Source organism: Curcuma longa, chromosome 15, assembly GCF_044706935.1.
Source record: "Curcuma longa cultivar G26 ecotype Majalengka, Jawa Barat chromosome 15, ITB_CL_G26_1.1, whole genome shotgun sequence".
In the NCBI taxonomy this organism is placed as follows: domain Eukaryota; kingdom Viridiplantae; phylum Streptophyta; class Magnoliopsida; order Zingiberales; family Zingiberaceae; genus Curcuma; species Curcuma longa.
The window spans coordinates 7,403,426-7,424,489 of NC_133875.1; the positions used below are offsets into that span (position 1 = coordinate 7,403,426).

The following is a 21,064-nucleotide window of genomic DNA, read 5'->3' on the forward strand; positions in this document are numbered from 1 at the left end:
TTCGCCGAATCTCCATTCGGCTGACGCCTCCGCCGAATAGCCGTTCGGCTATTGCCTTCGCCGAATTACCCCTAACGCCATAGTAACCCCGCATCGTCTACATGACTACATTCTTAGTTGTATCTCTCAATCGACCCTGTTGCCCTGAACCATCTCATCATAATCTCTGACAAGCACGCACTTACATTAATTGTCTCTCCACTGTGATACTCTGACACTCTTACGGCGATGAGACAGGGAACTCGATTGTTCCTGACATCTCATTAATTATGATGAGATATTCCTTAATGATGACGTGACACTCGCGCACGCTCATCTCCACCTTAAAAGACCACTCCTTCTGGCAGGTAAAACTCTCGGGCAACTTTTACTCTTTACGCTCAAGTTCTTTAACACTGTTCATCATCTTCTTCTTCCTCCTCTCCTCCATCCGCCACTGACTTGAGCGTCGGAGTGGTCGCGCCAGGGCAACCCCTGGCCTGCCTACTGACGTCTGCTGTGCTCGCAGGTTCGGAGGTCCCTGAAGCTCTCCCCGCTCTCTTCTTCTCCTTCCTCTGTTCCAGTCCACGGCGAGCTAAGGTCCGGTGACTGTGTCCAGGAGCAGTTCTCAACCGGAACATGTGAATTTATAGGGATAATTTGTGTTGATGCCCCCAACATGTTCCCCTATAACAACTTTGAGCCCCTCTTTTATTCTTCCTGGAATCATCAGTGTTCCACATTGGAGGCTTCCTCCTAATTTGCAGTAGTATTACATCACTGTGATCCATCTTTGTAATTGACTAGGACAACAATATAATACTTCAGCAACAAGGCAATACTTATCTCCATCATATCTTGAAATTTTTTACAGTGGATTGGGTCTTCACTTGCTCCTTTTACATGCAGTTCATGTCAGCCATATCGGCTGTTCTATACAAACGGTATTTTATATTGTTCAATTACATCTGCAGAGAAACAGCTGTCTGCCTATCTTTTTCATCATCTTGGCATCAGCATGACCACACAACACATGTTAACAAGGACAACGATTAAGACTCGAAAGAGAAAACAGAGATTGCTTATGTCATGCCGTGCTTCGAGTGGTAAGACCTTGCCATTGATCAATCAGTAGCTGACAAGAAGCTAAGCACAGTGGAAGGGTTGCCCTTTGTCACCGTCAACAAAAACTCCTGCTTCCGGGACAAAAATTGCCTTTTCTTTCATAGCCCACTTGGATGCCATGCTCTCTGTGTTCATCTTTCTGGAATTCTTTGAGGTTCTACGTACTCCTCTTTTTCTACGGAGTTTCCATTTTTTTTTTCTGAGAACTTGCTTCTCTTTTTTGTTTTCTGTTTTTGTTTCATTCTCCATGAGCGGTTAAGCTTTTCAGCCGAAATTTTCCTTTCTGGTTCGAGTTGCTCGCGTATCTCTGTGCTCTAGAATGATATGCTTTACTGCTCTCGAGCAAGTTGCAAAGCCACTCATATCTCTGATTGCTTTTCCTTTACTCCATCTTTATTTAACTATTCTTGGGGTCTGACTTAGAGAAGCATTTATGCTTCGTGTTTATCTTTTTGTGAAATTGGGTGGAAAGAGAACAGTGCCCGTGACCACTTTCAGTAGAAACAGCATGTGAAAAAACCTCATGAATCACCATTCAGTTGGTTGTCTCCAATTGGCACCAGCTTTTCTTAGCTAATGATAGAAGGTTCTCCACCTGCATGCTTAATTTCTTCATTGCTGTCATTCCTGTAATATGTATATATTTTCCTTGCTAATCCTGCAAGTTTAATATTAGTTAATTCTAGGAATTTGTCTTCCCCTTGTTTATATTCTGAAACATCTCTTCCCTTTTATAGAATTAGGATCTCCAATATGGGTTGTGTTCTATCTAGTCCAAGAGATGCTAGTCCATTAAGAGCCGGGAGTATTGGGGAGGTAGCTGTTTTTGTGCCTGGATTCCGTATCCCCAAAAGCGTGGATTTAACTCAGCAATTAGGTGACTTTTTGTCGAAAAGTCTTTTGGATCGCTTCTCAGCCCTAAGAACTAGAATCGTCTCCATGGCTTCTATCGAGGCTCGGCAATTCACAAAGCCAATGCGAAGAAGAACGACTACAAGACATGGTTTGGAATGAAAAAGTTGCTTTCTAAGTTTAATGTTTTTGCCTCTTTTACAAGATTAAAACCTCATAATTTTTAATCAATTTGAATTCCATCTGTGCTGTAGGTTCTGCTTTGAGCGAACTTGTGCGTGCGGTTGAAGACTACTTGCCTATTCTTTTAGGCCTAGTGAATGATGGTAATTTAAAAATCACCTCACAAACTGATTGCCATTGTTGTTGGGGTTTGCATCATTTAAGTTTATACAATCATATAGTTTCTTGGATTTTATTTTATAGGAAGCCAATTGACAGATAAGGTAAAGTTTATATGGATTAACCTTGAGGATGAGGCAGAGGTTAGTATCGGAATCATTTGTCTTCCTATTCTTATGAAAGTAGCAAAACTTGCAAAATTTTTTTGCCTTTACACAAGTTGAGTCTCTTAAATGCAAGGAAGGAAACTGCCATGACAAATGCTTGGTATGAGGTCTTGTCTGTGCTACACTTGATGGCTATGTTGTCATTGTTTCAAGCCAATTTGTTACTTCTTCCCAAGATGTCACATGAGGGCTACCAACTCAAGATACCTGAAGGTGGGTATTGAGCTTAATTTCTTTGAGCATAAGTTCATTCTCTTTGTCGACTTTGTTGGATTAAACCAAATTAAAGAATCAAATTACAAATTGATTTCTCTTCTACAAGAAGCAAAGTCCAATTTCATCTCAAGTACCTCTTCATGGATTCATTGTACCTTTTCATGAATTCATTAGTTAATGCATTTAATGTCTTGTTGTTTTTCATGTCATCCAAAATCCTATAAATATGGATGAAATGTTAAGTTTGCAACAATTGTGAGAGTTGTAGCAACAAGAAGTCCAATACAAAAAAATCCTATTTGCTTCATAAGTCTTCTCTTTTGTCTTTAAATTTCTTACTTCCTACTTTTTATTCCTTCGCAGTTGAATAAAACCTCAATGCGGTATGTAAGGTTACTACTAAGAAAGTTTAACTATCTGATAAATGCATACAGATCTGTCATGCTCCAAGTGAGCCCTCTTCCTAAGGCTAGAGCATTCCAATGATGTGACAATTCTATTGACACCTTCCTCGTGTTCGTCGACCGATTGAAATACCGAGACACTAAACAATGCTTGTAACACTTCCACATGTGGTAGCAATAGAACACAAGTAATACATATGTACAAGAATGATAAGGAAACATGAACATATTAAGGAAAAATAATAAAAATGTGATCAATTAGTCATAAGCTTTAATGCATAAAAATGAAGTACAAGTATCATTAACATAAAAGAAAATGCAAAGAAATAAATAAATAGTAAATAGACTGAAATTCCTCAGTCATGCAAATCTCTAACTCTCATAGCAATTTAATTTAGTACTCCAGTGGAATTTTGATGTGTAATCAAATAAGTTTGAAATTAGGTCCTGTGATATTTGACATGTGTGTCTAAGTGTATAGAGACTTAGGAGATCATACGTAATATCCAGATGACGAACCTTGGCAGAAGACGCAAGCAAGCGAGAAGGATGACACGGGAAAGGAAGCGACGGACTCAGTGCATCCGAGGTACGAGGAGCTACGGAAGAGTACTCCGGCGGAGCGAGAAGGACGCACGGGAGCGAGCCAGAAGGGCTCGGTGCATCCGAGGGACGAGAGGCTGGGAGGAAGACTGCACAAGGCAATCAAGGCAGAACGGAGAACAGAGGAGGAAAATGGTCAACACAAAGTTGACCATTCCAAGCGCTCGGATCTAATTTGGGCGCCCTATTCCAAGTCAATCCAAGCGCCCCAGGCGCCCAGATCCATTCCGGGCGCTCGGATACCCAATCCACGTCAGCGCGAGCCGTTGCCGAAGCGGATGAGGATGGAGTCCACGTCAGCGGAGTCCAGGTGCCTGAGAGGTTCTAGGTGCCCGGATCGTGAGGAGTCATCTAGACCCGTTAGTGGGACCGTTGACAGATCAGATTGGGATCGACGAATCCAAGCGCCCGAAAGGCTTCCAGGCGCTCGAAAGTGCCACATCAGCACAACGGTCAGATCGAGGTGAAAGCTATAAATAGACTGAAGCTCGATGTAGAATGAACACACTCGAATTATCTATTTCATTCAGTTCGTTTAAAGTCTACGCTCAACTGTTGTACGAGGTTTCTCCACCTTTGGATCAATTCCGACGAGGAGACTTTGATTAGAGCTTTTCATAGTCTTGGACTAACAACTCGAGGGTTGTAACCAAGTAAATTCTGTGCCTCGTATTTTATTTTATGCTATTTACATTTTAATTAGTGTGTCATTGCTCAAAACATTAGCAAGAGAAAGAGGTTAATTTTGCAGGTCGATCTTCACTCCTCCCCTCTAGCGATCCACGAAAAGCTTCACATTGCACCAACAATTGGTATCAGAGCAGGACCGCTCAGAAGGACTAACCACCAACTAAGCAACTAGATCGGGAGGAATGACCAGAGCAAACATCCACCCACCAAAGTTCGAGGGTGAATTCACCATTTGGAAGAGAAAAATGGAGGTATTCTTCAAAATAGATTTTGAAATAATGTTGTGTATTAAAAATGATTTCGAAGTGCCCAGGAACGAGGATGGAGAAGAACTTGATGAATTGCGATGGACCAAGAAGCAACGAGATGAGTTCACAGCCAATGGTAAGGTAGAGTTCCATCTCCTAAATGTTTTACCTGTATAGGAACTCAATTGGATAGGCCACTACAACTCGGCGAAAGACCTCTGGGAAAAGTTTCTAAAACTTCACGAAGGGACCTCAGAAATAAAACTAGCCAGAAGAGACTTGCTGAGGAATCAACTAACTCATCTCCGATTAGAAAAGGGAGAAAAGGTGGCGCAACTACATGTGAAACTTAAAGAGTTAATCACCGACCTCAACAACCTCGGAGAAATAGTGACAAATCGAGACACTCTTAGATATGCATTGAATGCATTTCCAAGAACCCAAGAATGGTCTTCAATAGTGGACTCATATTACATCTCGAAGAACTTAGAGGTAAGTACACTAGAAGAATTATTTTTGACCTTAGAATTACATGAATCTCGATGTGCAGGGTTTAAAGACATAGAACTACCATACAACAACATTGCTCTGCAAGCTAAGAACGACTCAGATTTGGACACATCCTTGGAGCTGGATGAAGAAGCATACTTGGTAAGAAAAATGAAAAAGTTTTTAAAAACTAATAACTTTGATAAGAAACAGGCCTCAAGACTACTAAGAAGAAAAGAGAAAAGAAGAGTGAGGTGCTTCAACTGTGATGAAGAAGGTCACATCAAGGACAACTGTCCTAAACTCAAGCAGAAACCCAAAGAAAAAGGGAAAGAAAAATTAAAAATCCAAACACAAGAATCTGAAAGCAACTTGGGATGAGTCTTCAGAAGACTCGGAGTCAGAGCAAATAGTTGGACTTGCATTGATGGCGATGCAAGAAGAAGAGTCAGAAGTAGGATCCAGCGACGAAAGCAATCATGCAGGGGGAGCCTCAACCTGACGAATCTGAAACGGTAAGTGAGGTACGTAACCTGCCTTCTGATCAACTTTATGATGCAATTAAAATGTTATCTAGTCATTATGTAAAGTTAGGAAGAAATATATGAATTTAAAACAAATCAACACTGAGCTAGAAAATAAATTAGCCACTTCATACTCTAAAGATGAACTAGAAAAAATAAAGGATAAAAATGCAAAATTAAGGGAAACAAATAGAAATTCAAAAATTAGAATTAGAAATTTTTTTATTTGTTCACATAATTTGAATATCATGTTAAAGAACAAAAAATAAAATCTCGACAAGGATCAGGATATAGAGGACCAAAATATAATTATCAAAATTTCAGGGGCCAAATCAAAAAAGTATCAAAAAGGTTTATTTCAGAAAAATATTTAATAAATCCAGTAGGTGTAAATTTATTTTGGGTTCCAAAATCAATTTTGACTACCAAAAATTTTTTTAAGTCAACCAAGAAATTATTTATTTTATGGTTGACTTGATATGCAAAAATATTTTTTGAATATTCTATATGAAATTTCTTATAAAAATTATTTTTTATAGACATATGATATATTTTCTATGAGCATATAAAATTTTAAAATTTTTGAATGATTGCATATTTTTAATAATTATCAAATTAAAATCATGTATTTTGACATTCAAAAATTAATTAAAATATATTTTTGGTGAAAATTAATTTTTCATGATTAAGAAAATTTTGATCCTTATCTGGTTAAAATTTTAGAAGTTTTTATGATCCGAATAATTAGTATCACATTTTTTTCAACCCCAGTATTTTTGTTATTGTCAAAAGGGGGAGAAAATAGATATTAGAAATTAGACATACATGCAGGAGAGTATGTATTATTATTTGTTATTGCATTATGCTTGTTTATGATTTTATTATGGGTATTATTTTTTTCCTAATTTCAAATTTAGTTTGACCAACATCAAAAAGGGGGAGATTGTTAGTACCCTAGTGGAGTTTTGATGTGTAGTCAAATAAGTCTGAAATTAGATCCTGTGGTATTTGACATGTGTGTCTAAGTGTACAGGGACTTAGGAGATCACACGTAATATCCAGATGGTGAACCTTGGCAGAAGACGCAAGCGAGCGAGAAGGATGACACGGGAAAGGAGCCGACAGGCTCAGTGCATCCGAGGTACGAGGAGCTATGGAAGAGTACTCCGGTGGAGTGAGAATGATGCACGGGAGCGAGCCAGAAGGGCTCGGTGCATCCGAGGGACGAGAGGCTGGGAGGAAGACTATGCAAGGCGATCACGGAGAATGGAGGAGGAAAATGCTCCATGAAGTTGACCATTCCAGGTGCCCGTATCCAATCCGAGCGCCCCAGAGTCTAGGCGCCCGGATCCATTTAGGCACTCGAATACCCAATCCACGTCAGCTCGAGCCGTTGCCGAAACGGATGAGGATGGAATCCACGTCAGCGGACTCCAGGCGCCTGGATCGCGAGGAGTCATCTAAACCCGTTAGCGGACCGTTGACAGATCGGATTGGGATCGACGAATCTAAGCGCCTGGAAGTGCCACGTCAGCACAACGGTCAGATCGAGGTGAAGGCTATAAATAGACTGAAGCTCGATGTAGAATAAACACACTCGAATTATTTGTTTCATTCAGTTTGTTTAAAGTCTACGCTCAACCGTTGTACGAGGTTTCTCCACCTCCGGATCAATTCCGATGAGAAGACTTTGATTAGAGCTTTCATAATCTTGGACTAACAATCCGAGGGTTGTAACCAAGTAAAGTCAGTGTCTCGTATTTTATTTTATGCTATTTACATTTTAATTAGTATGTCCTTGCTCAAAACATTAGCAAGAGAAAGAAGTTAATTTTGCAGGTTCGATCTTCACTCCTCCCCTCTAGCGATCCACAAAAAGCTCATGCTGCACCTACATTATCTAGATTGTATTTTATCATGGCTATATACTTTGATATCATAGGAAAACATTTTTAATACAAATCATGATTCTTGGCGTGCACTCGACACATTGTGATATAATTTCAATACTTTTAGTCTAGGTAAAAATTCAACTTTGATTATATGGCTTCAGTTAGAAGCTATTCTTGATCATAGGATACTTATCACACTTATTTATCCAAGTATAAATTATTTTTTAATTATAATTGCATTTAGAATGAGAGAAGAGATGATAAGACACTTGATAAATTAAAAATTTTATGATAGATTTTATATAGTGCATCTAAACTTAGAAATTTTTATAGTATCATATTTTTCCTAGGTAGAGGTCATTAAAATACACTTGCTCTTCAAATTAATTTTTTAAAAATATTTGTTCATGGATTTCTGAATGTTAGACTATTTAATGTCTTTTTTTTATGTCAAACATGATTGATTGATATTGTTTCATTGTGATATGCTTAATTATATGTTGCCCATGCTTTATTTTGTTTTATGTATTTGATGATCATATCTTATTTATAAAGGGAAAGTGTGCACATGTTAAATTTTTAATGAGAATGCGTGGATAAAGGGGAGGTAAAATGTTTGATGTTTACAAGTTTTATCATCATGCTTAATATTTTATACTCATAGTCTTGCTAGTATATTTTTATCATAGGAGAATTATTCCTCCTTTGGATGACCTTGATATCCCCTGCTATCTATATATCTATATATGTTATCAATGTTTATAAAATATTATATAAACGTCTCTGTATTTTACATAATCACAAATAGACCACAACAGTCCCCCTTAAGTTGGTTTGAGTATATTATAGAAACCCCCGGAGCATAGCTGAGTTAGTTACGACGGAACAGAATTGCAGAAGAGTATATTATAGAAACTCATCTTGTTACATATTCAAATCTAGTTTCCTTAGTGATTTGTCAACAAATCAGCTAATTAGTTGTTAAAACTAACAAATGAAATGATGATGCCATTAGATTGCACTTTTCTCTCTACTAAAGTTGGCAATCAATCTCTATCTGTTTTGTGCTTTCATGAATACAAATTTGAAGGCATATGCATTGTACCTTAATTGCCACCATAAAGCTTTTTCTTTTTTTGACTCTTTTGAGGCATATTCTATCTCGGGAATCATACTCTTAACCTAAATAAACTAACATAGTGCTAAGATCATGACTCTATATTGCGCCTCTACACTTGATCTTGCCATCTCTATTTTGCTTCTAGCTTTCTTAGCATATTAGGTTATTTCCTCAAAGGACACAACAACTAAACATAAGTCTATTTGTAGGAGAGTCTACCCAATCTACATTGAAGAACCTTACTTACAATCTAAATATGACTTCAATCACCAAATAAATTACCTTTGCCCCGAGCACTTTTGAGTAACATAGATTCTTTAACTATAACCTAATGGTTATGACATGATCTTTTTAGTAATTGAATGATCACATTAATAATAATGAGATGTTAGGTGTCTCTGAGATGTTAGGTGACTATGAGATAATTTAACTTTCCTATAGTTCCAACAATCAGGGATTCCCCTCGTCGTGATATTAAGCTAGAATTCATGGGAGTATCTACTAATTTAATCCCTAGTATATCAACTCCACTAGCATATCAACTAGATAGTTATCTTGTGAAATGTAGACATCTCCCCTTGAGCAAACAACTTGTATACCTAGAAATTACTTAAGATCATCTTGGTCTTTGCTTTAGAAATGCTAATGGAGATAATCTTTTAATTGTACAATTTTGTTTATAATATTAACTATGAAGAAAATAAAGCAAAATGTGTCTTCTTACATGACAAAAGATTGAAGATTCAGTTACCCATACCATTTTTTAGTCACATTCTATTGAAGAAGAGTTAAAATTCCAAAATAAAATTGTAAACTCTCAGAGATTGCTTTAGCTTGTACAATCATTTCTTTAACTTGCAAACTAGTCTCTCCTTAAGCAACAAGCCCTGAATGCTGCTCAATATGGACTTCCTTTGAAAGATAGGGAGAGGAAGAGGTGAACTCAAGTGATCTTAGCTACTGAAGAAAATGTATCAAGATAGTTGACACTATAAATCTAAGTGTAGCCTTTGGCTACTAGGTGAGCATTAAGTCAATCAACAATGCTAGCTAATTATTATTTGACCAAGAAAACCCACTGTAGCCCATTGTAGTTTTCTAGAAGGGAGAGGAACCAATTAAAAATGTCATTAGAGTGAAAAGTATAAATCTCATCTAAGGTTCTATTAGTTGTATATATGATACCAAATTAGTTGTATATATGATACCATATTAGCTATATATTTGATTGTCATGGTGCAGGTTGTTTTACAGATGACATTGATTTGGTCAATAAGACACATGGAGTAAATGCTTAGCTTGAATTTAGCAGGAAATATTCGAAGTAAAGGTTTTAAGATTACTAAAGTAAAGATAAAATAATATAGAATTTAAGTTTAGTAGTATTATACGTAATAAGACAATTATTAAGGTAAGAGATGACGAGATTGAAAGTTTTATGTATCTAGGAAAATTTTTACAAATGGATAGAGGAGTATATAGAGATGTTTTATATAAGATACAAGAAGGATGACTGATGTAGAGGAAGGCATCAGGTGTTTTGTGATTGTAAGGTACCTCTAAGAAATTTTTATAAAATGACGGTTAGACCTATTATGTTATATGGATGTTAATGTTAAGCTATAAAGCAAACATACGAACAAAAGATGAGAGCCGTAGATATGAATATGTTAAGGTGGATGTGTGGACGTACGAGGATGAATAGGTAATAAATGAAGCATTAAAGAGAAAGTCAGGGTTGCACCTATTGAGAAACTTCGAGAGACACATTTAAGATGGTATGGATACGTACTTAGGCGACCAATAAATGTCTCGATTAGGTGATGTAAAATCATGAAAAATGCACATATTGACCGAAAAAGAGGGAGATCAAAAAAGATTTAGTTAGTAATAATAAAATATAGAAGGGATCGAGCCCAATTACGTAGGAAGATCCATATAGCCAACCCCATTTAGTTAGATAAATGTTTGATTGTTGTTGTTATAATAGAACACACGGGAAACACGAGACTAGAGAAAAATTTGTTACTAAAAATATGCTTTGAGACCCTTAAATTGAGATTCCAAGAGGGAAATTTGAAATTATGTAATAGACACATTGTAGAATTATCTTTATAAACAAATAAGACAACTAATTGAGATGATGCATTCACAATCACTTGGAGTTGCAAAAGTTGAGAATATTCCTCAGTAGGAACTATAATAGTGGCACGTGATTGGGTTAATGAAAGAATATTGGACTAGTCAACATGAGCGATATGTGATGGATAATTGAGGGAAAGTCCATGAAAAGAGTAGCACACATCTTAGACATTGCCTAAATTTATCACAGTGAGTATACTTCGGGTTGTTTTATCTTCCACTATTATCTCTATCTTGCTGTTAGCATCCACGACCACTACATATACACATCAAAAGTGGAGGAATAAAAGAACTACCTATAATTTTAGATCTCACTAACTCTAACTCAAGGCAAATATTAGAGGGGAATTATTCCTCCTTAGAGTTCCCTAGGTAGCCCCCTACTTGTATATATGCTATTAATGATTATGATATTAGTGCCAAATTAGTGCAAGGACATGGGAGCCACTAATAATCTGGAAAAATATAAAATGGTGGTAGGAAAAAAAAAGAATTATCTGTCACAACTATTAGATAGTAGTTATGAGGATCTTTCATTATTTGGAAAGTGCTCCATGAAATTGTATCTTATTTCATGATTGAGGTCATTATAGGATACTCTGATGTAGATTAGGCAGGGCACCTTACAAGTACACAATCTACATCTAACTATTATAATATCTTAAGAGGTAATCTTATTTGTTAAGAAATCAAAAAGTAAATAGTGATTACAGGGCCAAGTGTAGAAGTAGACTATAGAGCCATAATTCTAACAAAATGTGAACTCATTTGGGTTAAACATCTGATAATTGATTTAGGATATGCCCCCGTAGAGCTAATGAAATTTTATTGAGATAATTAAGTTGCAATCCATATAGTCAAATCCAATATTTATGAGAGGACAAAACATATAAAGATAAAAGATTATTATCATTTCATTAGAGAAGAAGTACGATTTAATGTCACTTTTTATTAGTTTTGGAGAAAGCAATTAAGGTATCCTACTAGTGTAATGAGTATCGGATTTTGGACAACTCCTTATCTGTATTCTTATACTCTTGAGAGGTGCAATATGAGAGATGCAACGAGTAAGAAGATCATCTACAAACTCCTCTTATGATGCAGACCCATGGCATGACTTGAATGAGTGAAACCACTGGAGAGCATCTCCTTCTAGATGTAGAGAAGATATCTCCACCTTGAAATTATTTAACATGCCATGAAGGAGAAAAAAATCTTTCAACTCTTGAAGCCAATTCAATAGAATCTTTATTTCTCCAATAAGAGAATTTTTATTATATTTGGTAGGATGTCCAGTTTGTAGTATGTGAAATCTTTTTTCCAAATTGATCAAAAGTATTTTTTTAAAACTACTTTTTTCTTCTAACAAAAATAAACAAATAAGAAAATTTTAATGAAAGATTTTTCAAACAAAATTATAACCGTGTATAGAGATTAAGGCTTAACTTGATTTTGGTGCTAGAAATGGATATAACTATGTTATAGAATGATAATAATGATTGCATTGGGGATGGTAGTAGTGATGGGGGTGGAAGGGTTATAATGTAAGGATAATTGGTGGCAGTTACCAAGTTGATAGGAATTGGTGTCCTATCTTGCTGAAAACCAGAGAAAAGGGTGAAGTGGATTATCATTGTTGGTGTAAGGAGTACTAGTTTGTCTTGAAAGTTTTGATATTTGACAATACACCTAGGTCTGATCAATTTGACCAAGGGTTGATCCAAACAGGACCTAATATTTGAATGTGAGTGAAAGTCTAGTCAGGTCAGTTTGACCAGAAGACTAGCGAGAAGTCTTAGTCAGTTGGACTGGACAAGGAAGTCCTAGTCAGGTTGATCAGGCAAGGAAAGTCCTAGTTGGAAGCTAGGCAAAGGAAGTCCTAGTTGGAGGCTAGACAAGGAAGACCTGATGAGTGAAGCTGGGTAGGAAGTCCTGGTTGGCGGCTGGGCAGGAAGTCCTGGTGAGTGAAGCTGGGCAAGAAATTCTTAACTGGAGGTTAGGTAAGGGAAAATCCAAGCAGGTCAAGGGTGACCGGATGTTTGGCAGGTGAAAAGTCTACCTATGGAAGTGACTAGTCCTAATTGAAGGTTAGATAAGAGAAAGTCTAAGCAGGTCAAGGGTGATCGGATATTTGACAGGTAGGAAGTCTATCTATGGAAGTGACTAGTCCTAATTGAAGGTCAGATAAGAGAAAGTCTAAGCAGGTCAAGGATGACCAGATATTTGACAGGTAGAAAGTCTACCTATGGAAGTGACTAGTCCTAATTGGAATTAGAACGGATAAGCCTAGTAGGTTAGACCTACATGGTAAGACTTAGGTAAGCTTAGTAGGTTAGACGGACTACAAGTATGCTTAGGTTACTTTGTTTGTGTGTATGCTTATCTTGCAAAAACCAGGAGTTGGAAGTAAGATTGAAGAAGCATAGAAGGAGCAAATAGAAACAGCCAAATCAACCTGGGGTCAACTCAGGTCAAATTCAAGTTGAATGGATCCAAGCACCCAGATGTTACTTCAAGCGCTCGGATGGTTTAGGCGCCTCTGGATGGTCCAGACGCCCGAATCAAGAAGAATCGGCCCTGATAAAGATTAAAGAGATCGGATCGGATCTAGGTGCTCGGATAAGAATCCAGAGCGCTAGGAAGAGTCTATATAAGGGCCTCAACGTGCACCACAAGGAGCAATCCTAATTCCTACCATTTTTCATCCTGCGGTGCTTCTGAACGCAACCAACGCCTAACTCGTGCAACTGGAGAAGTTCCAGGAGGAGTGTGCGGTGCTCAAGGGCTTCTAGATCGGCTACACGAGAGTTTGCTATTTATTTTAAGTCATATTGTCTTGTACTTTATCTTTGTTATTATTGGACTGTAAGACGGGTTTCTCCGCCTCTGGACAAAGGTCCGGAAAGGAGACTATTAGTGGGCGGGCACCTTCCCATTCATAGACCTTGGATGTATTAATCTTGAGAGGTTAGGAATTAAGTAAATCCGTGAGTCTCCTGTCTCTTTATTTAATACCGCTGTCAGTCTTTGTGTTAGTAACGAATGAACGAATGAAAGAGAGCATTATTCACCCCCCTTTAGCGCGCCCACCGGTCCTACAATCACTTCAAGGGATCTACCTCCAATAGCCCAAAAGGCTCATAATTTAGGCATTCAAGAATTAACTCATTAACTTGTTGTTTGATTCCTTGCCAAAGGGATACATCTTTATTTATAGGCATCCATGATGTGCCTTGTCAATGATTAAAAAGATTAATTCTAATAACTATCTCTTATTCTTAATAAAATAAAATAATTTACTTATTCTAATTAAATGACATAATAATAAAGGACAATAATTATTAGTTGAAGGAGTAATTTGAATAATTTTCTTATGGGATTGTACTATGACATTCTCCTCACAATTTTCAAATCACAGAAACAGAATAGATTTCTTTCTGGTTTTGGTTAAGAGCGGTGGAGGTTTACAAATTTAGTGAGCTTCCTAAATCTGGAGAAGATATGGACATTGACTTTCCAAATTCAGTAGGAAGAGAGGAGCATAATTGGGGGTTGCTTGGGGGGGGGGAAGGGGGGAAGGAGTGGTTTGAAATCGTGGAAGAGTTCACAATGATTCTGAATATGTGGATCTGATGAAGACAAGGCTTGCATGTGGAAGAAGAGGATAACAAGATTTTTTTTAAATGTATAACTAATCTCTCTGTTGAACCTGTTAAATTTTTCTACAATGGATTGCCAAGGTCACCTTAGTTTTGCTTGGTTCAGCCTATTTACAATGTTGTTTCAAGCCCAAATTGCAACTGAACATAGCTTGCACCCTACAAATTTCAAGTAGATCCAAAAGCAATTAAATGCCCTTCAAATTGGGAAAAGTAATATCATACCTAGTTCAATTTCTATTAAAAACTATGGTAAATATGATCCTGTTGATGATGTGTCAGATTTGGACTCTTGTATTGAGCAGCTATATTCTTGAGATGAAATTTATTAGTAGTTTTTTATATCATGTCATATATATTTCTTTCCCATAGACCATCATTTTGGCATTTTTTAAAATCATGTTTTGATTGAGTAATCAATTGTCTCAGAAACTTTAGCTGCTAAAAAATTAGCCCTATCTATGCTTTTATATTGTTAACAAAATTGAACCCTGAGACTGTCTTAGCTATGTTCTTGTTTGTTATCCTGATGGAAACTCATCTTATTGACACTTCTTTCATCTTATTGACACTTCCTTACAGAGCGCAGAAAGACCTCAATTGATATTTTGTTGAAAGCAGCAGGGTATTTGGACAGTGCTATTAGACATGCTCTTCCTCAGATACCTCCTGAATACAGGTTTATTAATCTTGAGGTTCTTCTCAATCACCAACTTTGTTAACAGATAACATCTACATATCTATTTATTTTGTCAGTCAGGGCATCCACATAAAATCTTTTCAGTGATGTGCAGCTTGTCTTAGTTTTTCTTTATTGTTCCCACTATAATGCAGGAAGGAACTTCCAGTAGACCTAGAAGAACGAGTTCTTCGAGCTCTATGTTTACAGGCTTTGGGCCAGGTATCACATTATTTTTCACTGATAGCTTAAGCTCTAATTAACACAGTTCTATATACTCGTATAGGAAGCATTGTGTACAAAGTAAAAGCTTGGCAACAGTACAGCATATACTATATAGCATGTGCATATTACATTGTATTTTATTTTATGAAAAAAAACTAAACTCAGAGAGAAACAATTCACCATTCACTGACAGAAATACTGCTTCATCAAGTTTGTTAACCTAATCAATTTAAAAGGCTTTGCAGTTAAATTTTTGATTGATTACAGAAAATGTTGGAATATGAGAAATTAGATTTTGGAACCTTCATTTGGTTGCTCAAATTGTTAAGAGAAGAATAATATGACAAACTAACTAATTTTGTGAATGTTTGAAACTGATCTTTATAATAAACCTGACAATCAACCTCACTTAATATGCTTCATATGCCATTGGAAATATGAACTTAACAATGCTGATAACTGTTTGATAATCAGAATACAGAATCATTGGCGGCAACGAACATGACAGACTGATTGTCGCTTAGTCTTCATGTGCTGGTTTATCTTGCAAATTATGTTAGACAAATACATTCTAATTGAATCATCAGAAACTTATTTGGTACTATAGTCATATGTTTTTTTTAAATTTTGATAATAGTGTGTTGATATTCAACTTGGAATGGCAATAGACAGTACCAAGGCAACACTCGCTGTGAAACGGCGATTAGCATGTGAAATGATGAGCTATTGGCACCAGGTATTTATATAATATTTTCTTATCAGATTGATTTTAGATATGTTAGAGATATTATTCAATAAGAAAAGAGAGATAGATGAAAATATCAATAATACGAAGAATATGCGGTTAAAATGGATAGTAATCCCTATATACCAAATGGATTGAAATGTTAGGTTGTGAAGAAACATAGAAAAAGTAGACATAGAGACATAGTATAGTTCTATTTTTCAAATTCAACTTGTGCATGATGTTCTTTACACATTCTATTATTGACAGGCCCATGACAATATAGGGATGCTTCATTTCGACAATGGTTGGGGTAAAAAACACCAACTGTTTGTTAAGTGGAAATGTGCTGAAGCAAAGGTTTGCTAATATATAGCTTGTTTCCATTTTTCTTGTTATGGTAGTCAAATTATCGTCTACAGAGTTCGCATCGCAAAGATTTGTCTATTTAGTGATACCATGCCAAACTAGTTCCACAACTCTAGTCATCTGATTGCATAAAAACAAATTACCACAATAGGTAACTTATGCTTTCTAACAGGCTGCTGCATACTACTACCATGGACTGATACTCGACGAAGGCAACACAGAGAAATCACATGGAATGGCTGCAGCTGCTTTGCAAACGGCAGAAGAAGTTCTGACTGAAAGCAAGAAGTCCTGTGAAGACTTCCATGTTATGCCTCCCACATCAAGGTTTACTAATCGCTCCTGCTAACTTACTGATGACTAAATACTGCACCACAATGCAGTTTCTGAATGTGTTTTACATGGATGTTTGCACATTGTAGTACCATCTGAGAGAAAGATATCGAACAGTCCTAGTATCTTGAATTGTATGTTCACTTCTTCACAGGAATCCACCCCTTTGGGGATCTATGAAATATCTGTCTGAGAAGATTCCCAAGGATGCATCAAACAAGATAAGGATCAACAGGGATCTTTATAGCGAAGAAAGGTATGTACAGTTCTATAATTTTTATGTCAAGATAGTGATATGCTTCACTTCTTGTTTGATTCTTGACTTCTCATCTACACAAATGATCCAATGTTTCGAAGTGTCTCTCTTTCAAAACTGATTCATATTAGTAGGGGTATTGATTGTTCCTCTAGAAACTTTACACACTAGAAATGCACATTCTTTCTCTGACAAAGATATTAGAGAAGTGATTAGTTTTAGCAACTGTAGGAATCTCAAGTCAGCACCTTCACTGCCGGATTTTGCTTTAGCACTAATGCCCGACGACTACCAATTCCCTCCATTGGATCCCTTGTGGAGCCAAGAAGATCACCATGACCGGAAACTTGAAAAGGAAAAGCATGGAGATTGATTCGGTGAGCACAGAAACGGATGATTTCGGCAAGCAAAAGGGTGCCAATCTTCAGCAACCATCATACTGTAAAATTATGTATGGCAAAAGCACAGTAGCAGTGTCTTGTAATAACAAATGGTGCAACTGCAAATAGCAGGGTTGGTGAAAATTAACAGATTATAAATCATAAAAATTTAAAAATAAAAATTATCAAAAAATATATTAATTATAAAAAAAATTTAAAAATTATCAAAAATATCCTAAATACAAAAATACCAAAAATTTTAAAAAAATCTGAAAATTATTAAAAATAATAAAATAATATTCGAATCCTCCTGCATTAATTGTATTGAAATAAATTCGTCCTCGAGTTTAGAATAATATCAAATTGTAGTCTAGGAAGAAGATCATCTGTTATTATCTCGATACTCATTTATTGTGGACAAATAAGTGCTAGAGTAGCTTTATTTGGTCTTTGTCTTTCAAAGATTGATTCTTCTACAAAATCACTTTTCGTACAAGTGGTCTCTGAATCTTTGAAGGTAGAATCAACTTTCTTGATTCCGTCAAATTCATTTGCATTAGTAGGTGCTTCTTCATCAAAGATTTCTCGACGTATATTTCTCATTGCATCCTTCAGTGTCATGTAATTGCCTCCGAGTTAATCTCAATTGCTCATTTTATATAGGAAACATTGTTCCAATTATCAAGGGTATGCATATCTTCTGAATATTCAAGATCTTGATCAATATTCCAAACATAAAATCTTACAGGAGTCTGCTTGGTCTATTAAATCCAACAAGCTCTAGATCATCAATAGTTTGTCGTGATTGCAAAGATGATGCTCTAATAAGAATGCAATCTTCGCAAACAAGCCCAAGCTTAAGTCTGGATGAGATTTGATAACCATCCATGTCACCTTTTATCAATGACTGCCAAATGTCAAATTGATCTGTTTGTGGCATATTCATTATATTTTTACTATTGTCCTCGGGCATGATTGAGTTGGTTAGTGCGAGACAGACTTACTGAAATGGATAAGAGTCGAATTTCAACGAAGTCGAGACAATGTCTTCCCTCGTAGTAGCCAACTATAATTTTTCGATTTACCTTTTCACCGATAATTATGGGATCGACTGTGTGGAACTTCTAGGATGGTGGATTCCACATTCAGTATCACTGAAATGATACTTTTACTGTTTCTGTTGATGACATATGTAGTTCCTTGTAGTGAATTAATGTAGCTCCATTTCACAATTTCTTCACATTCACAGGATGTCAAAACTTCTCCTGGACACTCTGTAAAATGGATTGTTACATTCCATGGCCTTTCTATCAAATTCGAGCCATTGCCGGACTACTGCTCGGTTAGAACCTCCGGAGAATGCCAGATGCATGGATTTGCCATGGCCTTGGATTTCTTGGCTGGTGAGAGCCCAAAACCAGCGATCTTCACATGAAGAAATCCCTCTGAGGAAGGGTTCCTCGCTTTCACCAAGATGTTGAGAGGATTCAAGTCTCCATGGTAGATCTTCTTCGAGTGGAGGTACTCCATTCCTCTCGCAATCTGAAGCATTGTATCCACCACCACCAGCAGAGGAAAGGACACCTTTCTCCTTGAGGAAGATGTCTCCCTTATGTGACCGGAGAGATCCTTGTTCATGAGCTCCATCACCATGAAGCACTCTCTCCTTTCTTCGTCAATGAATGAATAGAGGTACTGCACCACATTTGGGTGGGCGACTGATGACAAGATGGAGATCTCATTCATGAGTGCCCCAACATCATAGATAACATGCTTCACCACATAGCTCTCGCCCATCCTCTGCACCTCCTTGTGGCTACTCCCGGATTCTATGTATTTAATCCATATCTAATAATTTAAAATTTAATAAACCTTAGTTAAATCATTTAAATGGGTTCGATTCGTATCCGCATATATAAATTATAATTAAGCTCACTTTAAAAAATTAAATCAAAAAATCTCTCACTTGGGCTACATGTGATATATATATGATATACGATTATAACTTCAGTTGATATCAAACTCTATGGGTACAAAATACCCTTATAAATAATTTGGTTCATTAACTTCATTGGTTTAAGACTAAAAAGGTTATAACTACTATATATGCATGTAACAAGCCTTAACAGTAATCACAATACTAATGTTATCAATGACATAAATCAAGATGTGGGATATATAATATGAAAATTATATGAAATGTGATCAGTACATATCAATTTTCAATTGGTCTTGAATGACTCATAAGGATCTAATCATATTTGTAAATACTTTATGCTAAACTGCAAAAACAAATTATGATCCAAGTCTTATGATTCCTAAAGGAATCTGTATCATATTTACAAATACCAAATGTTAAACTACAATAGTAAATCATGATATTTTATTTTGGAGTGTCAAACAAACATATAAATACTCATTAATATTTTTTTTAAACTTTAAGTACATACAAATATCAAAATAAAATATTTATCTTTATTAATAAATATAGAACAATAAAATGTATATAGATTCCACTAGACGAATTCTTCTTCCATAAGAAGAACTCCCATATCTACAACATATGCATGAAACACCTTAGGCACTAAGCCCTTGGTGAGTGGATTTGTCAATATGGAATCTGTATTGATGTGCTTTATCATCACCTAATGACTCTGAACTCTTTCTTTAACCACTAGAAACTTGATGTCAATATACTTGGACTTCGACGAACTGCAGTTGTTCTTGGCATAAAGTTTTGCGGCTTTATTATCACAGTTTATCCTGAATGACCTATCAATACCATCAATGATACACAATGTTGTGATGAAATTTCACAACCAAATTCCATGATTGGATGCTTCGTAGCATGCTATCAATTCTGTCTCTATAGTAGAAGTGACTACAAGTGTCTGCTTGACACTTTTCTAAGATATAGCCCTTCCAGCGACAATGAAAATATAGCCTAAAGTGGATCTCCTGCTATCTAAGCATCCAACAAAATTGGAGTCTGAATATCCAATCATCTCAAGATGATCTGACCTCTGATACGAGCATATATCTTTTTGTTTTTTGTAAATATCGCATCACTCTCTTTATTATTTTCTAGTGTGATGGTCCTAGATTACTTATGAATGCTATATCTGGTTGTGTACATACTTGTGCATACATAAGATTTTCCACAACTGACGTATAAAGTAGTTGTTGATGCAGTCTAACCCTAGTCAGACCCGAGTCTGACTCGAGTCAGACCCGAGTCTGACTCGAGTTAGACCTGAGTCTGACTCGAGTCAGACCTGAGTCTGTTTTGATGTTTGACAAAGATTAATTAGATCAACTAATCATAATTTAAGTTTAGCTTTACCTGATTGAATTGAGTTAGGAAAGGTAAATTGAAGGTCGCCCGGGAAATTGATAACTTGCCCGAGTTACCTGGTTTCTAAATAGATTTCTTAGCTCCTGGGTTGATTGGTAAGTTTCCCGAGAGAATACTAATTTGACCAAGAAGGTTTAACCGTGAAAGAAGAGGTTGCCCGGGAATAGATTCCAATGGCAAGCTCTAGCCCGGGAAAAAGATAAACTTAAATAGGAAAGATGAAACCAAGTGAAGATCTCACTGATCGGGTGAGTATCACGGAGAAACTATCCTGATTGTATAAGACATATT

General features: G+C 36.5%; 1 protein-coding gene and 1 pseudogene across 2 annotated transcripts; one reads left to right on the forward strand and one right to left on the reverse strand.

The window, feature by feature from the left end:
• The first annotated feature begins 1,184 nt into the window (after window positions 1-1,184).
• Window positions 1,185-17,558, forward strand: LOC141846174 (uncharacterized). 2 transcript variants are annotated; one of them, XM_074734171.1, is made up of 12 exons: window positions 1,185-1,258; window positions 1,842-2,107; window positions 2,211-2,282; window positions 2,383-2,441; window positions 2,543-2,678; window positions 15,035-15,131; window positions 15,287-15,353; window positions 15,994-16,092; window positions 16,351-16,440; window positions 16,622-16,776; window positions 16,937-17,038; window positions 17,270-17,558. In XM_074734171.1, exons 1-12 carry the CDS (start codon window positions 1,218-1,220, stop codon window positions 17,409-17,411), a joined length of 1,326 nt encoding a protein of 441 aa, XP_074590272.1. In that variant the 5' UTR covers window positions 1,185-1,217; the 3' UTR covers window positions 17,412-17,558. The 2 variants fall into 2 exon arrangements, with proteins under 2 accessions (XP_074590272.1, XP_074590273.1); XM_074734172.1 differs by lacking the exon at window positions 1,185-1,258 and adding an exon at window positions 1,581-1,690.
• Window positions 17,559-17,826: 268 nt separating this feature from the next.
• On the reverse strand, window positions 17,827-19,215 carry LOC141845937 (autophagy protein 5-like; annotated as a pseudogene).
• Window positions 19,216-21,064: the final 1,849 nt, after the last annotated feature.

What these genes read in the sequence shown, in the direction of transcription:
- LOC141846174 (XM_074734171.1), top strand. Translation starts at nt 1,218, where the DNA reads ATGCCATGCTCTCTGTGTTCATCTTTCTGGAATTCTTTGAG. An exon ending in GTTTACAGGCTTTGGGCCAG is followed by an intron (nt 15,354 to 15,993) that starts GTATCACATTAT and finishes TTTTGATAATAG; the next exon opens with TGTGTTGATATTCAACTTGG. An exon ending in GTTATGCCTCCCACATCAAG is followed by an intron (nt 16,777 to 16,936) that starts GTTTACTAATCG and finishes ACTTCTTCACAG; the next exon opens with GAATCCACCCCTTTGGGGAT.